Here is a 24,782-nt window from a genome sequence, read left to right on the forward strand (position 1 = left end):
AAACGTGTGTGTTTGCTTTACCAATCTGTCCCTAATAGTTTCTCCTGTGTGTCTGAGAGTGTAGTTATCAACATGAACATGTAAGTTTCAGCTATGAGAACGTGTCAGTTTCTGCTGTATGAATATTAAGTGCAGTCATCAATTTGAACCAATCAGTTTAATCTGTGAAAATGCAGATATTCACCTCTACCTGTTAGTTTAAGCTATATCAATATGTGAGTGCAATTATCAAACAGTCCCGGTCAGGTTTTGCTATTTGACACCAGAGTGTCATTGTCAACCTGTTCCTACTATGTCAATATGTCAGTGTAGATACTAATGGGTCCCTGTCAGTTTCTTTCCTGTCAATAAGTGAATACAGTTATTGAGCAGTACCCATCAGCTTCTGCTCTGTGAATGTGGGTGTATTAATCAAACTGTAGCTGTCAGTTTCAGTGATGTGAATGTGGGAGTACTGTTATCATTCTCTACCTGTCATTTTCTTCCTTGTCAAAGTGAGTGTAACTGTCAATCTGTATCTTTCAGACTCTGCTGTGTAAATACATAAATATAGTAGCAATCTGTAGCTGTCAGTTTCTGCTTGGCAAATATGTTTGTGTAATTGTCAATCCTTCCAGTTTCTACTATGTGAATGTGTGAGCTGAGTTTTCACCTGTCGCTATCAGTCTCTGCTTTGTGAATGTGAGAGTTTAATTATCAATCTTTCCCTGTCAGGCTCTAATGTCAGTGTTTGTGTATATTTATTCATCTTTTCCTGTCAGTTTGTCTGACTGTAATTATCAAACTGTACCTCTCAGATTCTGCTATATGAATATGTGAGTATAGTTATTCATTTGATTTGATCTGATTTATTATTGTCACATGCACTGAGATACAATGGAAAGTATTGTTTTGTGTGCTTTACAGGCAGATAATATCATACAAAATGCATCAGGGTAAAAGAACAGAATCTGCAATACAGTATAAAAGCTGCAAAGAGAGAGAGATTAATGTTAAAATTTGAGCCAGATTAGAGTGGTATTGGAAAAGCACAGCAGGTCAGGCAGCATCTGAGAAGCAGGAAAATCGACGTTTCGGGCAAAAGCCTTTCATCAGGAATGTCCGAAACGTCAATTTTCCTCCTCCTCGGATGCTGCCTGACCTGCTGTGCTTTTCCAGCACCACTCCAATCTGGACACTAATCTCCAGCATGTGCAGTACCCACTTTCGTCTTAAAATTTGAGCAGTCCATTCAAAAGTCTGATGACAGCAAAGAAGCTGTTCTTGAGTTTGTTGGGTGATGTATTCAAACTTCTGTATTTTCTGGTGGTAGGTAGGAAAATATTAGCTTTTATACAGAAGATAGGCTGGGTGGAAGGGTGACGAGTAAAAGATAGATGGAGATAGAGTCCAAAGAAAGAGAAGAACAGTTGGACAGACAAAGGAGTGGGGTGACATGGTGGCACAGTGGTTAGCACTACTGCCTCACAGCATCGGGGACCCGGGTTCAATTCCCACCTCGGGCAATTGTCTGTGTGGAGTTTGCACATGCTCCCCGGGTCTGTGCGGGTTTCCTCCAGGTGCTCCGGTTTCCCCCCACAGTCCAAAAATGTGGTTAGATGAATTGGCCATGCTAAATTGCCCGTAGTGTTAGGTGAAAGGGTAAACGTAGGGGAATGGGCCTGGGTGGGTTGCTCTTCGGAGGGTCAGTGTGGACTTGTTGGGCCGAAGGGCCTGTTTCCACAATGCAACTAATCTAATCTGCCAGACTAAGTGGGTGAAAAGCTTATTAATAGGGCCTGTTAGTGGCTAACAATTGGTAGCGTATAACAGCAGATTAAATGTTAATAAGGCCGGATATGTGGGTTTTTGGGTAATGACATGGGAGAGCTCAAGCCCTGTAGTTGTTGAACTCAATATTGAGTCAAGAAGGCTGTCAAGATCCCAAGCAGAAAGTGAGGTGCTGTTCTTCCAGCTTGCACTGAGCTTCACTGGAGCACTGAAGCGAGCCTGAGACAGAGATCTTGGCCAGGGAACAGGGTGGTGTGTTGAAGTGGCAGGCAACTGGAAGCTCAGGGTCTTTTTGTCTGGACAGAATGTAGGTGCTCTGCACTGTGGACATCCAATCTACTCTCAGTTTCCCCAACATAGAGGAGACCACATTGTGTGCATTTTCCTTGCCACCATCAGTTCTGAGGACCGGTCACTAGACCTGAAACACTGCCAGACCTGTGAATTTTCCACTAATTTTTGTTTTGTTATCAATCTCTACCTGTCAGTTTCTTCTCTGTGAATATGTGAGAGTCGTTATACAAGTGTACCCACGTCAATTTATGTGATTTGAAATTGGGATCATAATCAATCTATTCCTGTCAGTTTCTGCTTTATGAATATGAGAGTGTAGTTATCAGTTTTTCTCTGAGATTTACTGCCAACTACATGTGAGAGCTATTTACCAACCTGTCCCTGTCAGATTCTGTTCTGTGCAAATGAGAGTGCAGTTATTAATCTGTATCTATCAGCTTCTTGTTTATAAATGTGCAAATTCATTTATCATACTGTACCTGTCAGGTTTTGCTATGCGAATGTGTTAGTCTAGTTATCAACCTGTACCTGTCATATGTGTGTGATTATTGTTCTCTCCCTTTTAGGTGCCACAGTGTGAATATTGTGAGAGCAGATATCAATCAATGTCTGTCAGTTTTGGTTGTGTCCATACGAGAGTTTAGGACTTGATGTATACATGTCAATTTCTGCTGTGTCCATGTAAGAATTTAGGAATTGGTCTATACATGCCAGTTTCTGCTGTGTGACTGTGAGAGTGAAGTTCTCAATGACTTCCAGTCATGTTCAACTCTTATATATCAAAGTTGCTCAATTCTCTGGCAGCCAATAATATTCTAAGGGTCTAATGACGTCCATGAATCTATTGTTGATTGCCAGAAAAACTCATCTGGTTCATTAATGTCCTTGAATGTAGGAAACTGCCATCCTTCCCTTGTCTGGCCAGCATGTCACTCCAGACCCACATCAATGTGGCTGCATGGGTAGTTAGGGATAGGCAATAAATGCTGGCCGAGTCAGTGATGCCCCCATCCCATGAATGAATTAGAGAAAAGAAAATCTGTGACTGAGATTCAATCCAATAATAGTGTTTAGGGTGTTGAGATTGGGCCTTAATCTCTTATGCATTTTGTGATTTATGACTCAATCACAGAATTGGTACAACCATTCAGCCTGTTGTGTCTGCACTTGGACATTCTATTCTTTATCTGTTCTCCATACTAGTTTCCACTAATTGTTGGGATTCTAATCTTCATTCACTCACTGCCAGTGTCTCCGTGTAAATGCCAATTTGAGATTAGTTCTGCAGTTATTAAACTTTGAATACCTTGAGTGCCAGTTTTGCTCGGTGTGCAACAGTGACAAGTCGAGTATATGGATGCCATTCTCTATGTTCAGTTGTGTTTTTTCAGCAGGGTGTAGGATAAACCCGTTCAATATTTGATAAACCTGTGTGATTGAGGCATTAATGTTGGTTCAATACTTATGTTTGCCAAGAATCTGAATTTTATTGCATTCAATCTCAGCTTTCTTTTTACATTTTGTGCATGCAGTAGTCTTTGGCAGTTGCTGCTGGGCACTGCAATAATGTAATATCTAATACTAACATCTTCTGAAGTGATTAATAATGTGGACAGTCAATTTATTACTGTCCATATCTGGAAGTAGTTGTGGGCCTAAATTGCATTTTTTTTCCCTTTTACCATTAACTGGCTGAGTGAGAGTGAGTTTTCTGTTGTGCTGCCAATATGTATCACTTTAAAGAGTGGTACTGGTCGAGATCACACCAACATTGTCTGTATGCCTCTGTGTGATTCCAGTTCTGATACACTTTATGACGTAGTTTTAAGGTCTTACCAATCAATGTTTCATACATTAAAAAAGTATGGAAATGCTTCTGCATTACTGAGGCGCTCAACCAGAATGGGAGCATTCATAAAGTGTGTTTTCATCAACACTAGGCTGAGAGTGAGAATGAGAGAGACAGAGACAGACACAGATGTGTATGTACGTATGTGAATGAGCATTAAGCATCCTCTCTAGAAGCATCTTCTGTAGATAAGGCTTGACCAAGAGGTTCATTTGAAATTTACATTGTTTGATTATTGTCTTTGTACAGGACAACTGTCTATCTAAAGAATAATTTTGTCCTGCTCAGTTACTTATAAATGTCCAACATTGCTTCTATATCTGCACTCAAATATACACTTCATATATATATTTGTGATAACCATGTAACACCATGATCGGTTTGTTCCAATTGATTGTAACTTTAAAAATGCCAAATCTACATATGAATTTAATGCAGCTCATAAATGTATATTTACTATAAGCATACAGTCTAACCTGCTTCTAACCTTATGAATGATAATTGGCTTTGAGTAATGGAATTTACTGTCACTGAGGTGGTAAACACTGAGAACAGGTCAAAGTAATATAAATTTACATATCGTCAGTTGTGTTTAACTCTTGGATTGAATGTGTACTTCTGGAAATGGAGCTCAATGTGTGTCTGACTCAATCCACTCTGACTGTGGAAAGGACATTCTCCCCTCTGACAGTGGTAACATACCTGCTGGGTGTGAGAAGCAGTTGGTCACTCTTGGATTGGTCCATCAAATATTTGCCTGGAGAAAGACAAAAGAGAGATCTCCTGTAAATCACTAGCAGCTGAGTAGGAAGATATTAAATAATCAATGCAATATTCAGGTCATGATCATTACAATTCTTTGTTTTGGAACAGGGCAAGGTGAACAGTGCAGATCCTGGTTCCACTCGAGCCCTGAGCTCCTTCCAGTCTTTTTCTGTTTCCCAAATTCTAAAACATTTCACTTAGATAAAATAAACTCACCAACATATGGACATCTCCACAAATGGAATGATTGCACAGTTCAATGTCCAGCTCCCAATACATTAACTGTTGAAAAACAAATATTGGGCAGGATTTCACATACTTGGAGATGTTTATCCAGGGCCTGCTATATTTATCTTACACAGGATTATTCGCAATAAACAGCATGAAATAGAAGCCAAACAATGAATTCCCATCAGTGTTTCGGGGATTAAGAACCACAAGAATGTTCCACAGCAGCTTCTTCCCGCTCTGCCTCCCTCAGCAGGCCCACACACAGCCCGAGAAATGCCTCTCTCTTCCCCCCAGCCCGCTCACTCCAACTTCCGGGACCAGTTCCTGCTCCGCTCGGCCTCTTACAAACAGCCCCCGGTTCTCCCTGAACTCACCCCGAATCAATCCCGGTCTCCGAGCCCCCTCTGTGTCCCAGGCTCCCATCCCGATGTGCTGCTGGAAGGAGCCTGCTGTTCCCTCGCTTCCCTGGGCGCTGATCTCTCCATTGCGGTCTGTTTCAAACAAACCTCTTGCACTCACTGAGTAAATGCTCCTCAATGGCAGCGCTGGGGGAGGGCCTCACGCATGCGCTCCTCTACTCAAGAACATTTCTGCTTTGGAGGAAGGGCAGTATCGCGCATGCGCCAAAGGATGCAGGAATATTTTATTCACATTAAACTGACTGACAGCAGCGGTGATAAATCCAGCGCAATGTTAGCGATTGGGATTAAAGCACAAATATTACTTCCAAAAAAAGGAATGTTTTCTCTAGAGCAGAGATGACTGCGGTGGGAACACATGATTGAAGTATAAGCGATTTATGAGGCGTGTGGGACAGAGTGAATAGAGAGAAGCTGTTTCCCTTGTTTGAGCGAGCAATCACAAGTGGTGCTTAGGTAATGATATGGTGAGGGTAAGGATTCTCGCTATACTGAAGGGTTAGATGTAAAGATATTGAGGGAATTTCAGAAAATCTTTTCACTCAACAAGTGGTGGAAATTTCCGAAGACACTGCATGCGAAGATGGTGGAGGCCAGAAACCTTAACCTTTAAAACGTATTTGAATGAGCACTTCAAATGTCAGTTCCGGAGCCACCATTCACGGTGGGATATGAACGGTGAATATCTCCCCAGGTAAACCAAAAAGAAACGTGTCTTTGAGTACTAGGAGCAGATACATCTTACGATTGGTGGTCCATGCCTAGTAGACTCGAACCTGGGTCTCTGGCGCTGTTTTCTCCGATTTCAGATTACAGGAAATGAGGTTTTCTGCTGTCGGTGAGAGATTATCAAAATGAACGGAGATCAAATCAGAGGTGCTGCAGGACTAGGATGGCAAATGTGGCTTTTGCTGATGTCAGAACTAGGCTGGGCGACATTAAAATATTGTCTAAAGACGATAAGAACGTTCTGTAATATTTAATCAACATATCGGACTGCTTTCGAAATGTGAAATGAAGAGATTAATTGCAGATTGCAGTTCTTAGCGCTTGTTTTTGTTTCTGCCAGTTCTATAGGTCCAGAAAAGAAGTAGAAAGAGATAGATGCAGTTAGGCAAATGAATGAGCGAGAGAGATTGTCTGAAGTATATATTTATAACCTAATTAACAACTATTGATGAATTCCCCTCTGAACAACATTCTCCTTTTTTATACATCATTTTTCTTTGTAAAACATACTCCGTTATTTGTGAATTGGTGGCCTTTTCAAATCGGAAGGAAAGGTGTTGTTGATTTGGCGCTGGCGTCAAGAGTAGAGAATGTGCCCTCTCTTCTCCCTGCCTCTCGGGAGCATATTGAACACCAGTGAATCTATTTTCTTTCTGATTGCTGCTATTTGCTCAAGTCACTCTCTAATGTTTGATTATTCCGGGAGCAACAAGCCCGGTTGGGGTGTGAGCCCTGAGTGTCACCACTGGGAAACAAAACAAGTGCTCCCTTTCTTACAGACCCACGGGTAGATACGTTACAAATTCATTTTTTTTTAATTTCCAGAACTCCGCGCGGGTTCTGTTGCAGAATAGTGTAAATGGGGCTTTCTGCTGTCGGTTAGAAGCTTTCGAAACGAACCGAGATCAAACCAGAACAGTCGCCGGAGTGGAATTGTTAATGTGGAGCTTTTGCGATAAGGGAGCACGGTATTAAAATAATCCCTAAAGGCGGCGTTCGTTATTAATGCGCTCACGCCGAAGAACGTTCATGAAATCCTCACAGGGCTGAATGAGAGTGTTGGTTCTCTCCGAAGACAATCTCGAATCTTTCAAATAGCTTCTAGACCCGAAAGAAAAATTGCAAATTAATGACTAAATACGAATGCATTGTTTTGCGTAAAGCTCCCTTCTCTGATCTACATTTCGGCAGGATTTTCAAATTTGAAAGAAAACGGTTGATGATTTGGCGCCATGTTTTCCCGCCAGCTTCCTCAGCAATGATCATACCAGCTGTAACTGGTGGGAACACCAAGGGAGACAGTGAGAACAAAGGGGAGGTAATCCGGAATTAATACTGCACTACTATTATGAAAATTACATAACATTCACAGCAGCGTATATTCTAGTCACTGCTGCTCCTGCGAACTGTCTTCAACCAACTCCCATGAAATGTATTACTGACGTCACGCCCCCCCCCCGTTTAATATTATTCAAAGCCATGTTCCAACGTCTGCGATCGCTTCCCGCTCTCTCTGGATGGTTTAGTGGCTCTGAAAAGAGCCGTTGTGTTTCTCTCTCTGTCGGGGTGAATGTGCAGGGCCGGCAATGCTCCGTTTAGGCGCGCTCCCCGCGGATCCGGCGGGCCAGCTGGATGTCTTTGGGCATGATGGTGACCCGCTTGGCGTGGATGGCGCACAGGTTGGTGTCCTCAAACAGCCCCACCAGGTAAGCCTCGCTGGCCTCCTGCAGGGCCATCACCGCCGAGCTCTGGAAGCGCAGGTCGGTCTTGAAGTCCTGAGCGATCTCTCGCACCAGGCGCTGGAAGGGCAGTTTGCGGATCAGCAGCTCGGTGGATTTCTGGTAGCGGCGGATCTCCCGCAGAGCCACCGTGCCGGGCCTGTAGCGATGAGGCTTCTTCACTCCGCCCGTGGCCGGAGCGCTCTTGCGGGCCGCTTTGGTCGCCAGCTGCTTGCGGGGAGCTTTCCCTCCGGTGGATTTGCGCGCTGTCTGCTTGGTTCTGGCCATTCTCTTCAACTCTCTGTAACACACACAGGATACTGCGTTGCTGCCTATTTAAGGGACTAGAGAGACCGCCCTAGAGCTGGGATTGGATACAGCCCTGTCCCTCAACCCACAGAGAAACAGCTCCGGAAGGGACAGAAAAGGCAGGAAAAGAATTGTTGGAGTCTGATTGGTTCACTGGAAACGACTGTTGGTCAGTTTCCAAATGCCCGCTGAATTCACCCTCACAAACCTTGAGATTAAAGTCACCCTTAAAACGCAAAAACGCCTTCCGTCCGCAACTAAGATAAAATTTACTATTTTATAGCAACTCTTTAAAACCTCGTTAGCTGTCAGCGTGGACAGGAGGCGTGATTATTGCCTGATCTGTCCGCAACAGGCAGGAGGAAAAGGCGGGGTTTAAAACAGCCCAGACAAACTGAACAACCGAACGTTTACCCGCCGTGAATCAATCTAAACAACCACGCCAATTTAAACATCTTCAAAGCTAATGCAGTCTCCATCGATAAAAGGACAGAATCTCACTTTATGATTAGATTACCCACAGTGTGGAGGCAGGCCCTTCGGCCCAATAAATCCACATAGACCCATTCCCCTACATTTACCCCTGACTAATCCACCTAACACTACGGGCAATTTAGCACAGCCAATTCACATAACCTGCACATCTTTGGACTGTGGGAGGAAACCGGAGCACCCAGAGGAAACCCACGCAGGCACGGGGGGAATGTGCAAACTCCACACAGACGTCCTTGGCCCTGTGAGGCAGCAGTGCTAACCACTGAGCCACCGTGCTACCCCCGGGACTTTTTTTAACCCCAATTAACCCCAAATTGTAATTAGCCCGAAGACAATTAGATTACATTACAGTGTGGAAACACGACCCGCCGAAGCGAAACCCACCCATACCCCTACATTTACCCCTTACCTAACACTACGGGCAATTTAGCATGGCCAATTCACCTGGCCCTGCACATCTTTTGGACTGTGGGAGGAAACCGGAGCACCCGGAGGAAACCCACGCAGACACGGGGAGAACGTGCAAACTCCACACAGTCAGTCGCCTGAGGCGGGAATTGAACCCGGGTCTCAGGCGCTGTGAGGCAGCAGTGCTAACCACTGTGCCACCGTGCCGCCCACCAATGTGGAATTGCTACCTGAACTGTCTGTAACAGGCAGATGGAAGGAACACGCCATGAAAACATCCGCAGGGTCTCAGAATCAAAACTGAACAAAGTAACATTCCTGAACGGGTCAATGAAATAAAGATACTATAATGTCACATTCGTGACTCGGTAGAGTTATAAGTCGCGAAGTGAAATAACCAGATGGAGATCAATAAACCCTCCCTATATGATACCTTCCCCATTCACAAGTCTCCGCTCTCGTAAACCATGGCATGAGTGTGTATTTGAGTTATTCAGATCAAATAATATCTAAGGTAGGTCTGCGCTTGGCGCCGGGACAGGGAACATTTGATCCGGGCTCAGCTCTTTCCTGAGAGATGTGGGTGGCTCTGATAAGAGCCTTTGGGTTCAGATGGTTATATATTACACTGACTGGTTCATTTTTTTGCTGCTGTCTTGGTCACTTTCGCTTTGGGTTTGGCCTTGCTTTTAGCCGGTTTGCTGAGGGGTTTGGGGGTTTTAGGGACCTTGGCCTTTTTCACCTTCTTCACGGGAGTCCGTTTCTTTGGCGCTGCTTTGCTCACCGCTTTCTTTGGCGGTGCCGCCTTCTTGCCGCTCGCTTTCTTGGCTGGGGATTTCTTGGTTGTCGCTCTCTTGGCTGGGGATTTCTTGGCTGTCGCTTTCTTGGCCTGGGATTTCTTTGCTGTCGCCTTCTTGGACGGTGATTTCTTCACGGCCGGTTTCTTGGCGGCTGCTGATGTTCCCGCCTTCTTTCCCGCTTTTGCCTTGACTGGATTCTTAGGGAGTTTGAAGGAGCCGGAGACGCCCTGGCCCTTGACCAGAACAAGGGAGCCGTTCGCCAGGCACCTCCTGATACTCATCTTGATCTGTGCCTTTCGCTTTCCCACATCGATCCCGCTTCTCTCCAGCGCCTTCTTTACAGCGGACAGAGACGCCCCTCTGCGATCCTTCATATCCCCGACAACCTTCAGAATCAGCTCTCCCAACCCGGGACCGGGTGTTTTCTTCCTGGGAGCTGCCGCCTTCTTCTTGGGAGCCTTGGCTTTGGTGGGAGCGGCGGCTGGAGGAGCCGTTTCGGCGGCTGCACTGTCGCTCATGTTGAGAACTCTGCGCTGAATCTTTCTCTGGGTCAGTCTGAACTGGGTCAGCAATGAAACTGTTGGCGGCGGCACTGAGCAACTTCAAGGCAGCGAGCGGACGGCGCAGGGACAACCAGCCGTCAGCTCCCTGCTCCTGCTGCCTCTCTGTGTTTCTCTAACGGCCTAAACTCTCCGATTCCTCTGAAATTCCGCATCTCCAGAGAGCCAAGCTCGATCGCTCCTCACCCTGACATGGTAAGGTTTACGACTGAAAAGTTTTCACTCGAATAGACGGCTCCGTTGTCGAGTTAAACTCATTTTGCTGCCGCACAGATCGAGCTTTTTGAGCTGAGCGCTGACATTGTCGGTACTTTTAGACTAAAATCTTGAAATCAACAAATACATTGTCTTAAATTCTACCTTTGGGGTCTATTGGGGGAGCCGGGGAATAAGTTGAATTGAAAATGTTTTTGATTTTCACAAGAGAGACCCAGAAATATCATAATATTCGCGGATACACAAACACAGTTACGTTCGACTTACCGTCCGCCCTTTTCCGACAGCCTCTCTGACATAGTATTCACATTCACACAGTCACACGCCAGAAATATCACCAAATGTAAGTGTGGAAGGACAGAATGTCTCCTCCTTTCAGCCTTTGCTGCGGTGTCCAGGGAGTTAGTTGTAGTTTTTCTCCTCAGTAGCTGTTACACTCTCATCAGCTCTATTGTTTACACCCTCAAAGATGGCCAGTCGGTTTGCCAAGCTTAGAAGACAGAACAGTGTGCACTGGAACAGGCCCTTCATGTTCATGCTGATTCTAGCAGATCCTGAATACTGTTTTGTCAAATGCTTCGCAATTGAAGCTTTCATTTTGATTTTTTTTCCCTGAGGCTGACTGGCCTTTAGTTCATAATTTTATATCTACCACCCTTTTCGATTGGATTGCTTACACTAGCTAGCCCCCAATCTGTGTAAATTATTGCAGAGCTTGTAGAATCTTGGAACATGACCATCCCTGCATCCAGTATTACTCAGCCCATTACATCTGGGACGTAGATTATCAAGGCCTGGTGTTTCCCAACCTTCAATCCTATCCACTGTCCCAACATCATTTCCCAAATAATACTGATTTGGTTCAGTTCTTCCCTCTCACTAAACTCTCCAATACCACTACTGTGTTAGTTGTGTGAATATTTGTGAACAGAGAACAATAGTATGTTTGCGATTTTTGAGACATTTTCATTCCCCATTTTGAACTCCCGTCTTTAATGTTGTAAGTGGCATGTGGTCCTCTTTGTCAACATATTTATGTTCATTTCTCTCTTTACACATTTATTAGTGTTTCAGCAGTATTTTAAATGGTTTCCACAACATTACTCTTTTCTTCATTTGTTCTTTGTTAGTTAAATCCCTTTTAGCAGTCATTTGTTAAATCTGGATCTGTTTGCAGCCTTCCCGTCTCGCTATATTACCAAATTTGGACAATAAACTATCTTAAATAGTCATTTCAAGTTTCACAACATTCTTTTTATAGGAGAGAGACCAGAATTGCACATAATATTCCAAAAGTGGCATTACCAATGTTCTGTACACCCATAACATGTTCTCTTAAGTCACATACTCAAAGCTCTGACCAGTAAAGGAAAACATAAATGCCTTCTTTGCTATCCTATCTAACTATAACTCCACGTTCAAGCAACAACGAACCCGCATTCCAACGTCTGTTTGTTCAGCAACACTCCACAGGACCTTAATATTAAGTGTGTAAGTCCTGCCCTGATTTGCCTTTCCAAATTGCAGCACCTCATATTAATTTAAATTGAACTCAATATGCCACTCCTGGGTCCAGTGGCCCTTCTGATCGAGATCCTGCTGTATTCTGAGGTAGCCTTCTTTGCTGTTTAGTATACCTACAAATTTTGTGTAATCTGCAAACTTACTAACAATAACTGGAACCTCACATCCAAATCATTCATAATAATGTGGAGGTGCCGGTGCTGGACTGCGGTGTGCAAAGTTAAAAATGACAACATCAGGTTATAGTCCAACAGGTTTATTTGGAAGTACAAGCTTTCTAAATACAGACACCTGATGGAGGAGCAGCAGTCTGAAAGTTTGTATTTCTAAATGAACCTGTTGGAATATAGCTGAAACTGTGTTGCTGGAAAAGCGCAGCAGGTCAGGCAGCATCCAAGGAACAGGAGAATCGACGTTTCGGGCATAAGCCCTTCTTCCTGAAGTCCTCACTTTCTCCTGTTGGAATATAACCTGGTATTCTGACATTTATTAACTAAAATCATTCATATAAATGATGAAAAGCAGTGGACTCAGCAGTGATCCTTGTAACACATCACTTGTCACAGGCCTCCACTCTGAAAAGCATCCCTCCACCACCATCCTCTGTCTTCTACCTTCAAACAAGTTCTGTGTCCAAATGGCTAGTTCTCCCTGTATTCCATGTGATCCAATCTTGTGAATCAATTTCCCATGGGGAGCTTTGTCAAACGCCTTACTGAAGGCCATTTAGATCACATCCACCACTTTGCCCTCATCAGTCCTCTTCCTTACCAATTCAAAAAAACTCAGTTGAGTTAGTGATACATGACTTCCCACGCAGAAAGTCATGTTGACTAACCCTCATCAATCCTGGCCTTTCAGAAAGATGTAATCCTGTCTCTCACAATCCCCTTAACTGTTTGCCTCCTGTTGATGTTATGCTCACTGTTCAATAGTTCCCTGACTTTTCCTTGCCCCTTTTCTTAAATAGTGGCACCACATTAGCCAGCCTCCAGTCTTTTTGCACTTCACCTGTGACTGTGACTTTGCTGAGATACGAATATCTCAGCAAAGGGCCCAACAATCACTTCCCTAGCTTATCATCATGTTCCAGGTCCACCTGATCGGATGTTCTTGCTTTATCCACCTTTTCTGTTTAAAATCATCCAGCAGCACCTCCTCTGTTGTATGGACATTTTTTAAGATGTCACTATTTGTTTCCCCATGTTCTATATCTTCCATTTCATTCTCCTCAGTAAGTACTCGCTTAGTATCTCCCACTTTTCCTTTTCTTCCACACATAGGCTGCCTTGCTAATCTTTGCTGGGCCCTCTTCTTTCCCTGGTTACCATTTTGACCTTCATGTATTGATAAAGTCTATTTGAATTCTCCTTAACACTATTTGCCAAAGCTATGTTATGTCCCTTTTTTGCCCTCCTCATTTCCTCCTTAAGTATATCCCTACTGCCTTTATACTCTTCGAAGGATTCACTCAACCTCTCCTGTATTTAACTAACATATGCTTCCTTCTTATTTGTACCAAAACCTCAACTTCTTTTCTTATGCAGCATTTCCCACACCATGAAAGTCATACCTTTCACATGAACAGGAACATACTGTCTCTGTACCCTCATTTTCTCATTTTTGAAGGCTTTCCATTCTCCAGCCATCACTTTGCCTGTGAACATCTGCCTTCGGTCAACTTTTGAAAGTTTTTGCACAACACTCTCAAAATTGGCCTTCCTCCAAATTAGAAATTTAAGTTTTAGATCTGGTCGATCCTTTTCCATCAGAGTTTTAAAACTAATAAAATTATAGTTGTTGGCCCCAAAGTGCTCCCCCACTGACACATCATTATATCACAAGAGTAGGTCAAGATTTGCACCTTGTCTAGACGATGCATTCACATACTGAATCAGAAACTTTTTTTGTACACACTTCAGAAATTCCTTTCTGTCTAAACCATTAACAATATGGCAGCCATAATCTATGTTTGGAATGTTAAAATCCCTCACCATAACCACATCATTATTCCTGCAGATCTAAGATCTCCTGACAAATTTGTTTCTCAATTTCCTGCTGACTGTTAGGGTGTCTACAGTCCAATCCAAATAAGGTGATCAAACCCTTTCTTATTTCTCATTTCCCCATCCAAATAATTTCCATGGACATAAGCCCAGGAATATCCTCCCCCAGTAAAGGTGTGATCTTATCTCTTACCAAACATGTCACTCCCCATTTTCTCTTGCTGACCCCTCCCCCCATCCTTCCTTTAACAATTGATTCCTGGAACATTAAGCTGCCAGTTGTGTCATCCCCAAACCATGTCTCTGTAGTTGCTATGATATCCCAATTCCAATCCCATTTTCCTAACCATGTCCTGAGTTCATCCTCCTTCCCTGTTAGGCCTCTTGCATTGAAATAAATGCAGTTTAAGTTATCAATCCAACCTCATTCTCTTCTATGTTCCTGTCTGCCCTGGGTGTTTGACTTAATGACTACCAGCCTCAGATTGATATCTTTGTTCACTATCTCCCCGGTTCCCACTGACCTCACCCCATACCCACACCTTACTAGTTTAACCCCTCCCCAGTAGCTCGAGGAAGTGACCCTGCCAATATAGTAGATCCCTTTCAATTCAGGTGGATTCCATCCTTTTTCTACAAGTCACGTTTTCCCCAGATGAGATTCCAATGATCCAAAAATTTGAACACCTCTCCCCTGCACCAGCTCCTGAGTTGGGCATTTCTCTGCTCTATCATCCTATTCCTACCCTCAGTCGCTTGTAGCAGCGGGAGTAATCTAGATATTACTACCGGAGAGGACCTCCTTTCTAAATTCTTGCCTCTCTTCCTTATTTTTCCTTCGGAATCTCATCTCTTTCCCTTCCTGTGTAGTTAGTTCCAATGTGTAAGCCCCTTTGTGAATATCCTGCACTCTCTCCGAGATATCCTTGATCCTGACACCAGGGAGGCAATACACTATTCTGACTTCACTCTATCGACCAGACAGACGTCTGTCCATGCTGCTGACAAAGAGATTCGAGTTTTGTAATTTGTAAAAGGAGGACCTTCCAAATCGCGACTACCTCCATCTGAAATGACAAAGGCAGCTGATGTCAGGAAACACCACCTTGATGTCGGACAAGTTCCCCTCTAAGGCACTCACCATGCTGACTTGGAAATAAAACCACTTTCTTTCACTGTCACTGGATCAAGACCCTGGAACTCCCTGCTCATGGCATTTTGGGCAGCACATGGACAACAGCTGTTCCAGAAGGTGGCTCAACACCGCCTTCTCCAAGGGATGGAGAATAAATGCTAGGCTCAGCCAGCGACATCCACGTTCCAGGAGTGAATAAACAAAAACAGCTGGGATCTCTCGTTGTGGCAGACAATACATCACAAGGTTTATGTCTGCAGCATACCTGACACTAAAATGTATCATCCACGACAAACTAAATCGAGTCCCAGAGATGTTGTTGCACACCTGGTCTGACTTTTGCACGGGCCTCATGACCCAGAAATAAGCTCAGACACTGTGACGCAAGACTCTCTCCATCAGTTATTTTCTGCCTTCATAAGAATGTTCCACTTATTCCATTTGTATGTTACTTTGGGCAAGGAGTTAATATTTCTGGATGAGGGGTCAGCAGGATTAAATACCACAGTTAACATTCGATCAGACGTAATGTTATGGAATGGGGGAAGCACAGGGGATGGGCCGAGTGGCCGCCAGTTTCCCCGCCCCCTGATCAGATTGTGAGAGAGCCGGAGGGAGGAGTTATTAACATGACCCGGGGGTGAGCTCCATTGGAGCTTCATAAAGGGGCAGTGTCCCAGCTTGAAACCTTCTCTGCCCTTTCCCCCACAGCCGCAGTTCCTTTGGTCAAACTGGGAGAAAAGGGAATTGGGGAAATGACCAATTGATGTTTGTTTCTGGGAATCATTGGGAAAAGCAGCGCATGCGCGATGATTGATCCTGAGTAGAGGAGCGCATGCGTGAGGCCCACCCCCAGCGCTGCCATTGAGGAGCATTTACTCAGTGAGTGCAAGAGGTTTGTTTGAAACAGACCGCAATGGAGAGATCAGCGCCCAGGGAAGCGAGGGAACAGCAGGCTCCTTCCAGCAGCACATCGGGATGGGAGCCTGGGACACAGAGGGGGCTCCGAGACCGGGATTGATTCGGGGTGAGTTCAGGGAGAACCGGGGGCTGTTTGTAAGAGGCCGAGCGGAGCAGGAACTGGTCCCGGAAGTTGGAGTGAGCGGGCTGGGGGGAAGAGAGAGGCCTTTCTCGGGCTGTGTGTGGGCCTGCTGAGGGAGGCAGAGCGGGAAGAAGCTGCTGTGGGACATTCTTGTGGTTTACAATCCCCTAAACACTGATGGGAATTCATTGTTTAGCTTCTATTTCATGCTGTTTGTTGCGAATAGACATTGAAGAGTAGGTCATTAAAGGATAGTATATCTAAATGTGAGAGTAGTGCCTGTTGTTCTTCCTTCAACAGTTAATGTATTGGGAGCTGAATATTGAACTTGCAGATGTTGGTTAGTTTTTGTACCTTAGTAAATTGTTTGAGAATTTCGTAAACAGAAAAACAAAGACCGGAAGGGGCTCAGAGCCAGAGTGTAACCAGTCCTTGCTCTGTTCTCCTTGCCCTGTTTAAAAACAAAGAATTATCATGATCATGACCTGAATATTTCATTGATCAGTTGATGTCTTTCTATTTAGCTGACGGTGATTTAGAGGAAATATCCCTCTTGTCTTCCTCCAGGCAAATGTTTGATGGACCAAGACAATGTAATATTCCCTCAGTACAAAGCCAAGTGTGACCAGCTGCTTCGAACAACCAGCAGGTATGTTACTGTTGTCAGATTGGAGAACATCCTTTCCACAGTCAGAGTGGATTGAGTCAGATACACATTTCTCCAGCTTTCCCATTTCCTCTCCCCCCAGCTTTTCTCAGTCCCAACCTTCAGACACAGTACAGCCTTCTTGACCTGCAATCTTCTTCCTGACCTCTCCGCCCCCATCCCCAATCTGGCCTATCACCCTCACCTTAACCTATCATATTCCCAATGCCCCTCTCCCAAGTCCCTCCTTCCTACCTTTTATCTTAGCCTGCTTGGCACACCCTCCTCATTCCTGAAGAAGGGCTTATGCCCAAAACGTCGATTCTCCTGCTCCTTTGATGCTGCCTGACCTGAGGCCCTATTCTCTCCCTAGTTATTGTTTTGTCCTTAATCTATTTCTAAAAACTCTTTGCATTCTCCTTACTTCTATTTGCCAAAGCTATCTCATGTCCCCTTTTTGCCCTCAGGATTTCTCTCTTAAGGATACTCCGATCTTTATACTCTGAGGATTCATTCAATTTCTTCTGTCTATATCTGACATATGCTTCATTTTTTCTTAACCAAAAGCTCAATTTCTATCGTCATCCCACATTTCTGCCACCTACCAGCCTTTCCTTTCACCCAAACAGGAATATACTAACTCTGGACTCTTGTTATCGCATTTTCAAGGCTTCCCATTTCCCAGTCTTCAATTTACCTCCAAACATCTGCCCCCAATCAGCTTTTGAAAGTTCTTGCCTAATGCTGTCAAAATTAGCCTTCCTCCAATTTTGAAGTTCAGCTTTTAGATCCGGTCTATCCTTTTCCACTGGTGAAATCTCAGGTCATCCCTTGTGGTTGGAGGGTTCCTAGGCGGAAGATGAGGCGCTCTTCCTCCAACCGTTGTTTTGTTGTGGTCTGGCGATGGAGGAGTCCAAAGACCTGCATATCCTTGGTGGAGTGGGAGGGGGAGTTGAAGTGTTGAGCCACAGGGTGGTTGGGTTCACCTGCACCTCCACACACATCATCTATTGCATCCTCTGCACCCGATGTGGCCTCCTCTATATTGGGGAGACAGGCCGGCTACTTGCGGAGCATTTCAGAGAACACCTCTGGGACACCCGGACCGACCAACCCAACCACCCTGTGGCTCAACACTTCAACTCCTCCTCCCAATCCACCAAGGATATGCAGGTCTTTGGGCTCCTCCATCGCCAGACCACAACAAAACGACGGTTGGAGGAAGAGCGCCTCATCTTCCGCCTCGGAACCCTCCAAACACAAGGGATGAACTCGGATTTCACCAGTTGCCTCATTTCCCCTCCCCCCACCTTGTCTCCGTCAAATCCATCGAATTCAGCACCGCCTTCCTAACCTGCAATCTTCTTCCTGACCTCTCCGCCCCACCCCAGTCTGACCTATCACCCTCACCTTGACCTCTTTCCACCTATCACATTTCCGACACCCCTCCCCCAAGTCCCTCCTCCCTACCTTTTATCTTGGCCTGCTGGACAAACTTTCCTCATTCCTGAAGGGCTTATGCCCGAAACGTCGATTCTCCTGTTCCCTGGATGCTGCCTGACCTGCTGCGCTTTTCCAGCAACACATTTTCAGACATGAGTAATATCCCAACAATTAAAGGGAGTCAGGGGGCTGAGTTGAGTATGGTTGCCATTACAAAAGAGAACGTGCTAGAAAAGCTAAAAGGTCTTAAAATTGATAAATCTCCTGGCCCTGATGGGTTACATCCTAGAGTTCTGAGGGAGGTGGCTGAGGAAATAGCGGAGGCATTGGTTGAGATCTTTCAAAAGTCACTGGAGTCAGGGAAAGTCCAGGATGATTGGAAGATCACTGTTGTAACCCCCTTGTTCAAAAAAGGATCAAGACAAAAGATGGAAAATTATAGGCCAATTAGCCTAACCTCGGTTGTTGGTAAAATTCTAGAATCCATCATTAAGGATGAGGTTTCTAAATTCTTGGAAGAGCAGGGTCGGATTAGAACAAGTCAACATGGATTTAGTAAGGGGAGGTCGTGCCTGACAAACCTGTTGGAGTTCTTTGAAGAAGTGAAAAGTAGGTTAGACCGGGGAAACCCGGTGGATGTGGTCTACCTAGACTTCCAAAAGGCCTTTGATAAGGTGCCACACGGGAGGCTGCTGAGCAAGGTGAGGGCCCATGGTGTTCGAGGTGAGCTACTAGTATGGATTGAGGATTGGCTGTCTGACCGAAGGCAGAGAGTTGGGATAAAAGGTTCTTTTTCGGAATGGCAGCCGGTGACAAGCGGTGTCCCACAGGGTTCAGTGTTGGGGGCACAGCTGTTCACATTATATATTAATGATCTGGATGAAGGGACTGGGGGCATTCTAGCGAAGTTTGCTGATGATACAGAGTTCGGTGGACAGGCAGGTAGTACTGAGGAAGTGGGGAGGCTGCAGAAGGATCTAGACAGTTTGGAGGAATGGTCCAGGAAATGGCTGATGGAATTCAATGTGAGCAAATGCAAGGTCTTGCACTTTGGAAAAAAGAATAGAAGCATGGACTACTTTCTAAACGGTGAGAACATTCGTATAGCCAAAGTACAGAGGGATCTGGGAGTGCTAGTTGAGGATTCTCGAAAGATAAACATGCAGGTTGAGTCCGTGATTAAGAAAGCGAATGCAATGTTGTCAATTATCTCAAGAGGGTTGGAATATAAAAGCACTGTTGTGCTACTGAGACTTTATAAAGCTCTGGTTAGTGTTGAAACTTTATTGCTGGAACAGCACAGCAGGTCAGGCAGCATCCAGGGAACAGGAGATTCGATGTTTCGGGCACAGGCCCTTCTTCAGGAATCCTGAAGAAGGGCCTGTGCCCGAAACATCGAATCTCCTGTTCCCTGGATGCTGCCTGACCTGCTGTGCTGTTCCAGCAATAAAGTTTCAACTTTGATCTCCAGCATCTGCAGACCTCACTTTCTCCTCAAAGCTCTGGTTAGGCCCCATTTGGAGCACTGTGTCCAGTTTTGGTCCCCACACCTCAGGAAGGACATACTGGCACTGGAGCGTGTCCAGCGGAGATTCACACGGATGATCCCTGGAATGGTAGGTCTAACATATGAGGATCCTGGTATTGTATTCATTGGAGTTTAGAAGATTAAGGGGAGATCTAATAGAAACTTACAAGATAATACATGGCTTGGAGAGGGTGGACGCTAGGAAATTGTTTCCATTAGGTGAGGAGACTAGGACCCGTGGACACAGCCTTAGAATTAGAGGGGGTAAATTCAGAACAGAAATGCGGAGACATTTCTTCAGCCAGAGAGTGGTGGGCCTGTGGAATACATTGCCACAGAGTGCAGTGGAGACTGGGACGCTAAATGTCTTCAAGGCAGAAATTGATAAATTCTTGATGTCACAAGGAATTAAGGGCGACGGGGAGAATGCGGGTAAGTGGAGTTGAAATGCTCATCAGCCATGATTGAATGCAGAGTGGATTCGATGGGCCGAATGGCCTTCCTTCCGCTCCTATGTCTTATGGTCTTATTGCTTCCTGAAACAGAGCATCCAGGTAACTCTGATCCCTCCCTGATATGTGGAAGTGTTCAGAGCTCAGACTTCAGCTCAACAATCTGACCTGGAATCCCTCTACCAACACTTGTTATGGTTGTAGTAGCTATGAACCACAATGGGGTCCACCAGCTCTGACATCATGCAGTTACAACACCTCGCCTGGTCTGGCCCCCTCCATTTCAATGACTTGGTGCTTAATTTGATTTTTAAACATTTCATGGTGAAAGAACATCCACTGTTGTTGGGGAGATTAATTGACTATGTTCAAGAGGCCAAAATTAAGTGCAGATATCTTGAAAGATTGTGTGGCTGGCAGAGATTAGTGATAGAAATGATCACTATCATAGAAAGATTTGAAAAGAAGGACAAGAAATTTGTTAAAATGTTGCTTTTCCTCAATTTGTGACCTCTTCAGGTCAGTGAGCTCAGGGTGAGGAGAACAAAACCCAGTGTGAGCGAGTACATGGGCAGCGGGGTGTTGGATGAGCTGAAGATTACAGGGAGGTTGAAAGTGGGAGGTGGATCAGGAGTGTGTTAGGGTCATTCAGTCTTGAGGTTGCAAAGGACTGGATGAGATTTTCAGCACCTGGAGCTGAGACTGTTGGAGTCAGGCCACGTTACTGAAATGGAAATAGCACGTCAAGGTGAGGGTGTGGCTCTGTGGCTGAAAGCTGATCTCCTTAATGTTGGGAAGAGCCTGGTTCAGATAGTTACCTGAGGGGGTGATACAGTTGGAGTTAGGAAGTTTTGTAACAGGGACTGAAGCCAGCAGTCTTCAGTGAACAAAGGATCAGGAGTAGGCCTTTCAGCTGTTCCACTATTGAATGAACTCATGGCTGCTGGGTGGAGTTCAGCCTTTGGCCCATATCCCTGAATACCTTTGCTGAACAAACTTTTATCTGTCTCAGACTGAAAACTAACAACCTTTTCCATCCTTTTCATATCGAAATCATTCCTCACATCTCTCTCGAACAGACTCTGCTCCCAAGTTCTTGATTAAGTTGGAGGCAATTTCTATTCATCCAGCACTGGATGTTGGGATATTGTGGGAGGAGTTGGAGGGATCTCCAAGGGAGTGCTGGTCACATACACATGCTCCCCGGACTTCGTGGTGGTGAAAGTGGCTGGTTTGGGAGGTTATGCTCAAGGCATGGTTGATAAAACTACTCTCATTCTAGTCCTTCCAGAGCTGTGGAATATAATGTGGGATAATATATGCATTTTGGCAGGAAGACGAGGAGAGGTGAACATTATTTAACAAGGGGAAAACCTCAGCAGCAAGCTGCAGCACAGAATTATGGGTCCTTCTGCTTGAAAGATGAAAAACTAGCATCCAGGTTCAGTGGGTATTCAGGAAGGGAAATAGTCAGTTGGCTTTTATTTAAAGGGAATGGGGAGAAAAATGGAAGTTTTGCTAAAACTGTACAAGACACGAGTCCGATCACATTTGGAATCCTGTGAATAGCTTTTGTCCCTTGTTTTGGGAAAGGCAGACCATAGAGTGTTCAGGACATTGATCCTGGATATGGGAGGAATTTCTCAGGAGATGAGATTGAGCAGACTGCTTCTGTACTCATTGAAGTTCAGAAGACTGAGACAAGACCTTATGGAAAGATTCTGAGGAGCTTGACATTGTAGATTCTGGGAGATTATTACTATTTATTTGAGAGTTGAGGACTTGAGGACATAATCTCAGAGTAAGGAATCACCTATTAAAAACAGATGTGGAGGAATTCCTTCTCTCCAGGTACTGAATACTGCAATGGCCTGTAAAGGCTGCTCAGTGTGTCCAAGGCTGAGATAAATAGATTTTCAATTAGTAAGGAATTCAAGGGTGCGGGCATAGGGCAGGAAAATCGAGCTGAAGATTATTGGAGCAGCTCTGATCTCACTGAAGGGTGACAGCAGACTTGCTGGGTTGAGTTGCATGTGATGTTTTTTAATCATTTTTTTTGGGCACTTGATTTGCCTTTTGTTTTCAATGAATTTCACAGGGTATTGGAAGAAGATGATTTGCAATGAGGAGACTTAAAACCAGGCATCACTTCCCAATCTGACCAAGCTGCCGAGTTTATTGTCGTCTGAATATCTTTGGGTTTTGCAGAAAAAAAGCACCGTTCACAGTGGGGGAGAAACCGTACCTGTGTTGTACATGTGAACAAGTCTTCAGCAGATCATCTGCCCTGTCACAATACAAATACAGCCACACTGGGGAAAGGCCACTCATCTGTTCCAAGGGTGGGAAAGGATTCACTCAATTATCCACCCTGCTGAAACCCCAGCAAGTTCACACAGAAAACAGACCTTTGAAATGCTCAGAATGTGGGATATGCTTTAAAAACTCTGGAGCACTGATATCCCAACAACATCCTCACTGTAACGAGAGACCCTTCATGTGCTCTCACTGTGGGTGTGGGTTCAAGCCATCGTCCAACCTCCTTCAACAGCAGCAGATCCACACTGGGGAGAGACTATTCACCTGCTCATATGACAGGAAAGGATTGTCTAATAAATCCAACCTGTTAAAACACCAGCGATCTCTCAGAAGTTCGAGGCTGTTCTGCTGTACTGACTGTGGGAAGAGATTCATTGTGAAATCTAAGCTGCTGAAACAAAAGCGTATTCATGAGAAATGACAGTGCCTGGCTTTTACTGTGAACATCTCCCTGCTTCATAGTCTCAGCCAGAAGATTTTGTTTCAAGTCCCACCTGATAAGGAGCTATGTCAAAGAACTTAATTATTTTTGTAATTGATAACTGAATGATATCCACTGGGGCAGGTTTCTGCTGAAGTTAATGAATTCCAGCTCAGTTAAAGGGAAGACTGATCCGGATGACAAGGAAATAAATGCACTTTGTGTTAAACACACTGTACCAAACCTATTTCTCGTTTGTAAGTGGTCTTCCTTTGAAGTGATATCCCTTTGACTGTGTTGTGGAAGAATTACTTAATGTTTTATTAAAAATCACCAGGAGACGTAGAAAATCTTTCACAAAATTAAACATTGATCTTGCAAAATCAAAGCTGTGGGAGCCAGCAAAATGTCTTCCTTGGCTCCCCACAGGCTCTTTGTTCTCCTGCAACTTATACAGTTGTTCTTCCTGCGCTTATTGGACACATTAGCATAGCCAATCATGCTGGCTCGCTTTTTCTTTCTAAGCTAATCACCGTCTGCCACACAGGTTAAGTGTGATGCAGGGAACCAATCAGTCGACAACCTCATTGTCTTTAGCATTAGCTCATGTACCAGTGATTCAGCTAACCTATCACAATGCACTATCATTATCTGTTACTGGAGCCCTATAACATGATCCCGGGCATGCGTAAGTTAACTACATAACTGCCAAAGTAACTTCCATAAATGAAGGAGTTGGAATTTGCTGTTGATCACATCCAGCATCCAATTTGATTCATTGTAGTCTTTTTCAATTGACCTTGTGAAAATTCTAGCTTGGTTACAGGTGTTTATTAAAGGTCAATTATATCAAATTTATGGGAAACACCCAGTTCGCTAACACTTTCTAATGTCCTTTGCACTTCCTTTTGAAAAGGTTCCCTTTCTCTCTCCTCCATCTTGTAAGGAGCTCATGCAATTGCTTTGTCATTCAGATTCAGGTAATCTGAGCAGCTGTCTCTTCCATGTCCCTCCTTTCCCTGAAATTGTCTCTGAAGTTCCACTTGTCAGAGTCCTGAATACTCAACTTCCTCCAGCTCCCCTCCTACCTTGGGAGCTCCTCCTGTCCATGAGAATCAACTTCTCATCTCTTGACCATTTTTCCACTTAATGGCCAAACATCCAACCTCCTCCCATTCCCTGATATTGTTACCAGTTCTTGCTCTCATCTGGTAAGGTCCCTGTCACTTTAATTCCACCATCATCATCCATCCAGTGAAAACCAACGTGGCCTCGTTTCCAAACTCCCTTTCCTTTCCAAAAACCTCGAACTTTGTAACCCCCAAGGGAGGAGCCTATCCCTGGCTCCTGCTGTTCTCAACCACATGACACCATGAGGTGAGCTCATGACATTAGTTTTCACACGTCCGCTGACATTACCCATTCTTCCCCAATTTCTCCATTATTCCACTGTTGCTAAATTATCAGACAGTGTATTCTACAGCACTGGATGTTTTATTAATTTATTGAGTCACAGGATGTGGGCATCACTCGCTCATCCAAGGCAGTTAAGAGCCAACCACATTGCTGTGGATCTAGAATCACATATAGCAGACTGGGTATGGACAGGGTTTCCTTCTTTTAAAGGACTTCAGTATACCAGGTGGGATTTTCCAACAATCAACCAGGCCAGTGTTAGTCTGTTAATTCCAGATTTTCATTTA

The 24,782-nt window shown here is 44.6% G+C and overlaps 3 protein-coding genes and 1 long non-coding RNA gene across 6 annotated transcripts in view; 1 reads left to right on the forward strand and 3 right to left on the reverse strand.

Moving 5' to 3' along the window:
• Positions 1-4,893: 4,893 nt before the first annotated feature.
• LOC122547789 (histone H2B 1/2-like) overlaps positions 4,894-24,782 on the reverse strand; it is a 116,331-nt gene continuing 96,442 nt past the window's right edge. The window contains exons 1-2 of one of the 2 annotated variants that reach the window (XR_006311092.2): positions 5,284-5,461; positions 4,894-4,960 (exon numbers count right to left, since the gene is read on the reverse strand). The gene's annotated coding sequence lies outside the window, so the exon portion shown is untranslated. Of the gene's footprint in view, positions 4,961-5,283; positions 5,462-24,782 lie in introns of those variants that run through there. The other variant, XR_015755211.1, reaches the window with a different exon arrangement.
• Positions 7,584-8,064, reverse strand: LOC122547787 (histone H3). The gene has a single exon (XM_087984840.1). The coding sequence runs from the start codon at positions 8,061-8,063 to the stop codon at positions 7,653-7,655; it is 411 nt and encodes a 136-aa protein (XP_087840966.1). The 5' UTR covers position 8,064; the 3' UTR covers positions 7,584-7,652.
• Positions 8,953-10,335, reverse strand: LOC148135469 (histone H1-like). Its single transcript, XM_087984832.1, has one exon. The coding sequence runs from the start codon at positions 10,303-10,305 to the stop codon at positions 9,625-9,627; it is 681 nt and encodes a 226-aa protein (XP_087840958.1). The 5' UTR covers positions 10,306-10,335; the 3' UTR covers positions 8,953-9,624.
• On the forward strand, positions 10,456-23,326 carry LOC148135470 (uncharacterized). Of its 2 annotated transcripts, none has more exons than XR_015755234.1 (3): positions 10,456-10,542; positions 16,795-16,919; positions 22,438-23,326. It is a non-coding gene; the product is annotated as an uncharacterized LOC148135470 (long non-coding RNA). The 2 variants fall into 2 exon arrangements; XR_015755233.1 differs by lacking the exon at positions 10,456-10,542 and adding an exon at positions 16,071-16,255.

The sequence above is a fragment of the Chiloscyllium plagiosum genome, unplaced genomic scaffold, assembly GCF_037043375.1.
Source record: "Chiloscyllium plagiosum isolate Xiang-an unplaced genomic scaffold, Cpla_swu_hap1 HiC_scaffold_49, whole genome shotgun sequence".
NCBI classification, from domain to species: domain Eukaryota; kingdom Metazoa; phylum Chordata; class Chondrichthyes; order Orectolobiformes; family Hemiscylliidae; genus Chiloscyllium; species Chiloscyllium plagiosum.

Coding starts and splice junctions, on each gene's coding strand:
- LOC122547787 (XM_087984840.1), bottom strand. CDS start 8,063: ATGGCCAGAACCAAGCAGACAGCGCGCAAATCCACCGGAGGGAAAGCT.
- LOC148135469 (XM_087984832.1), bottom strand. CDS start 10,305: ATGAGCGACAGTGCAGCCGCCGAAACGGCTCCTCCAGCCGCCGCTCCC.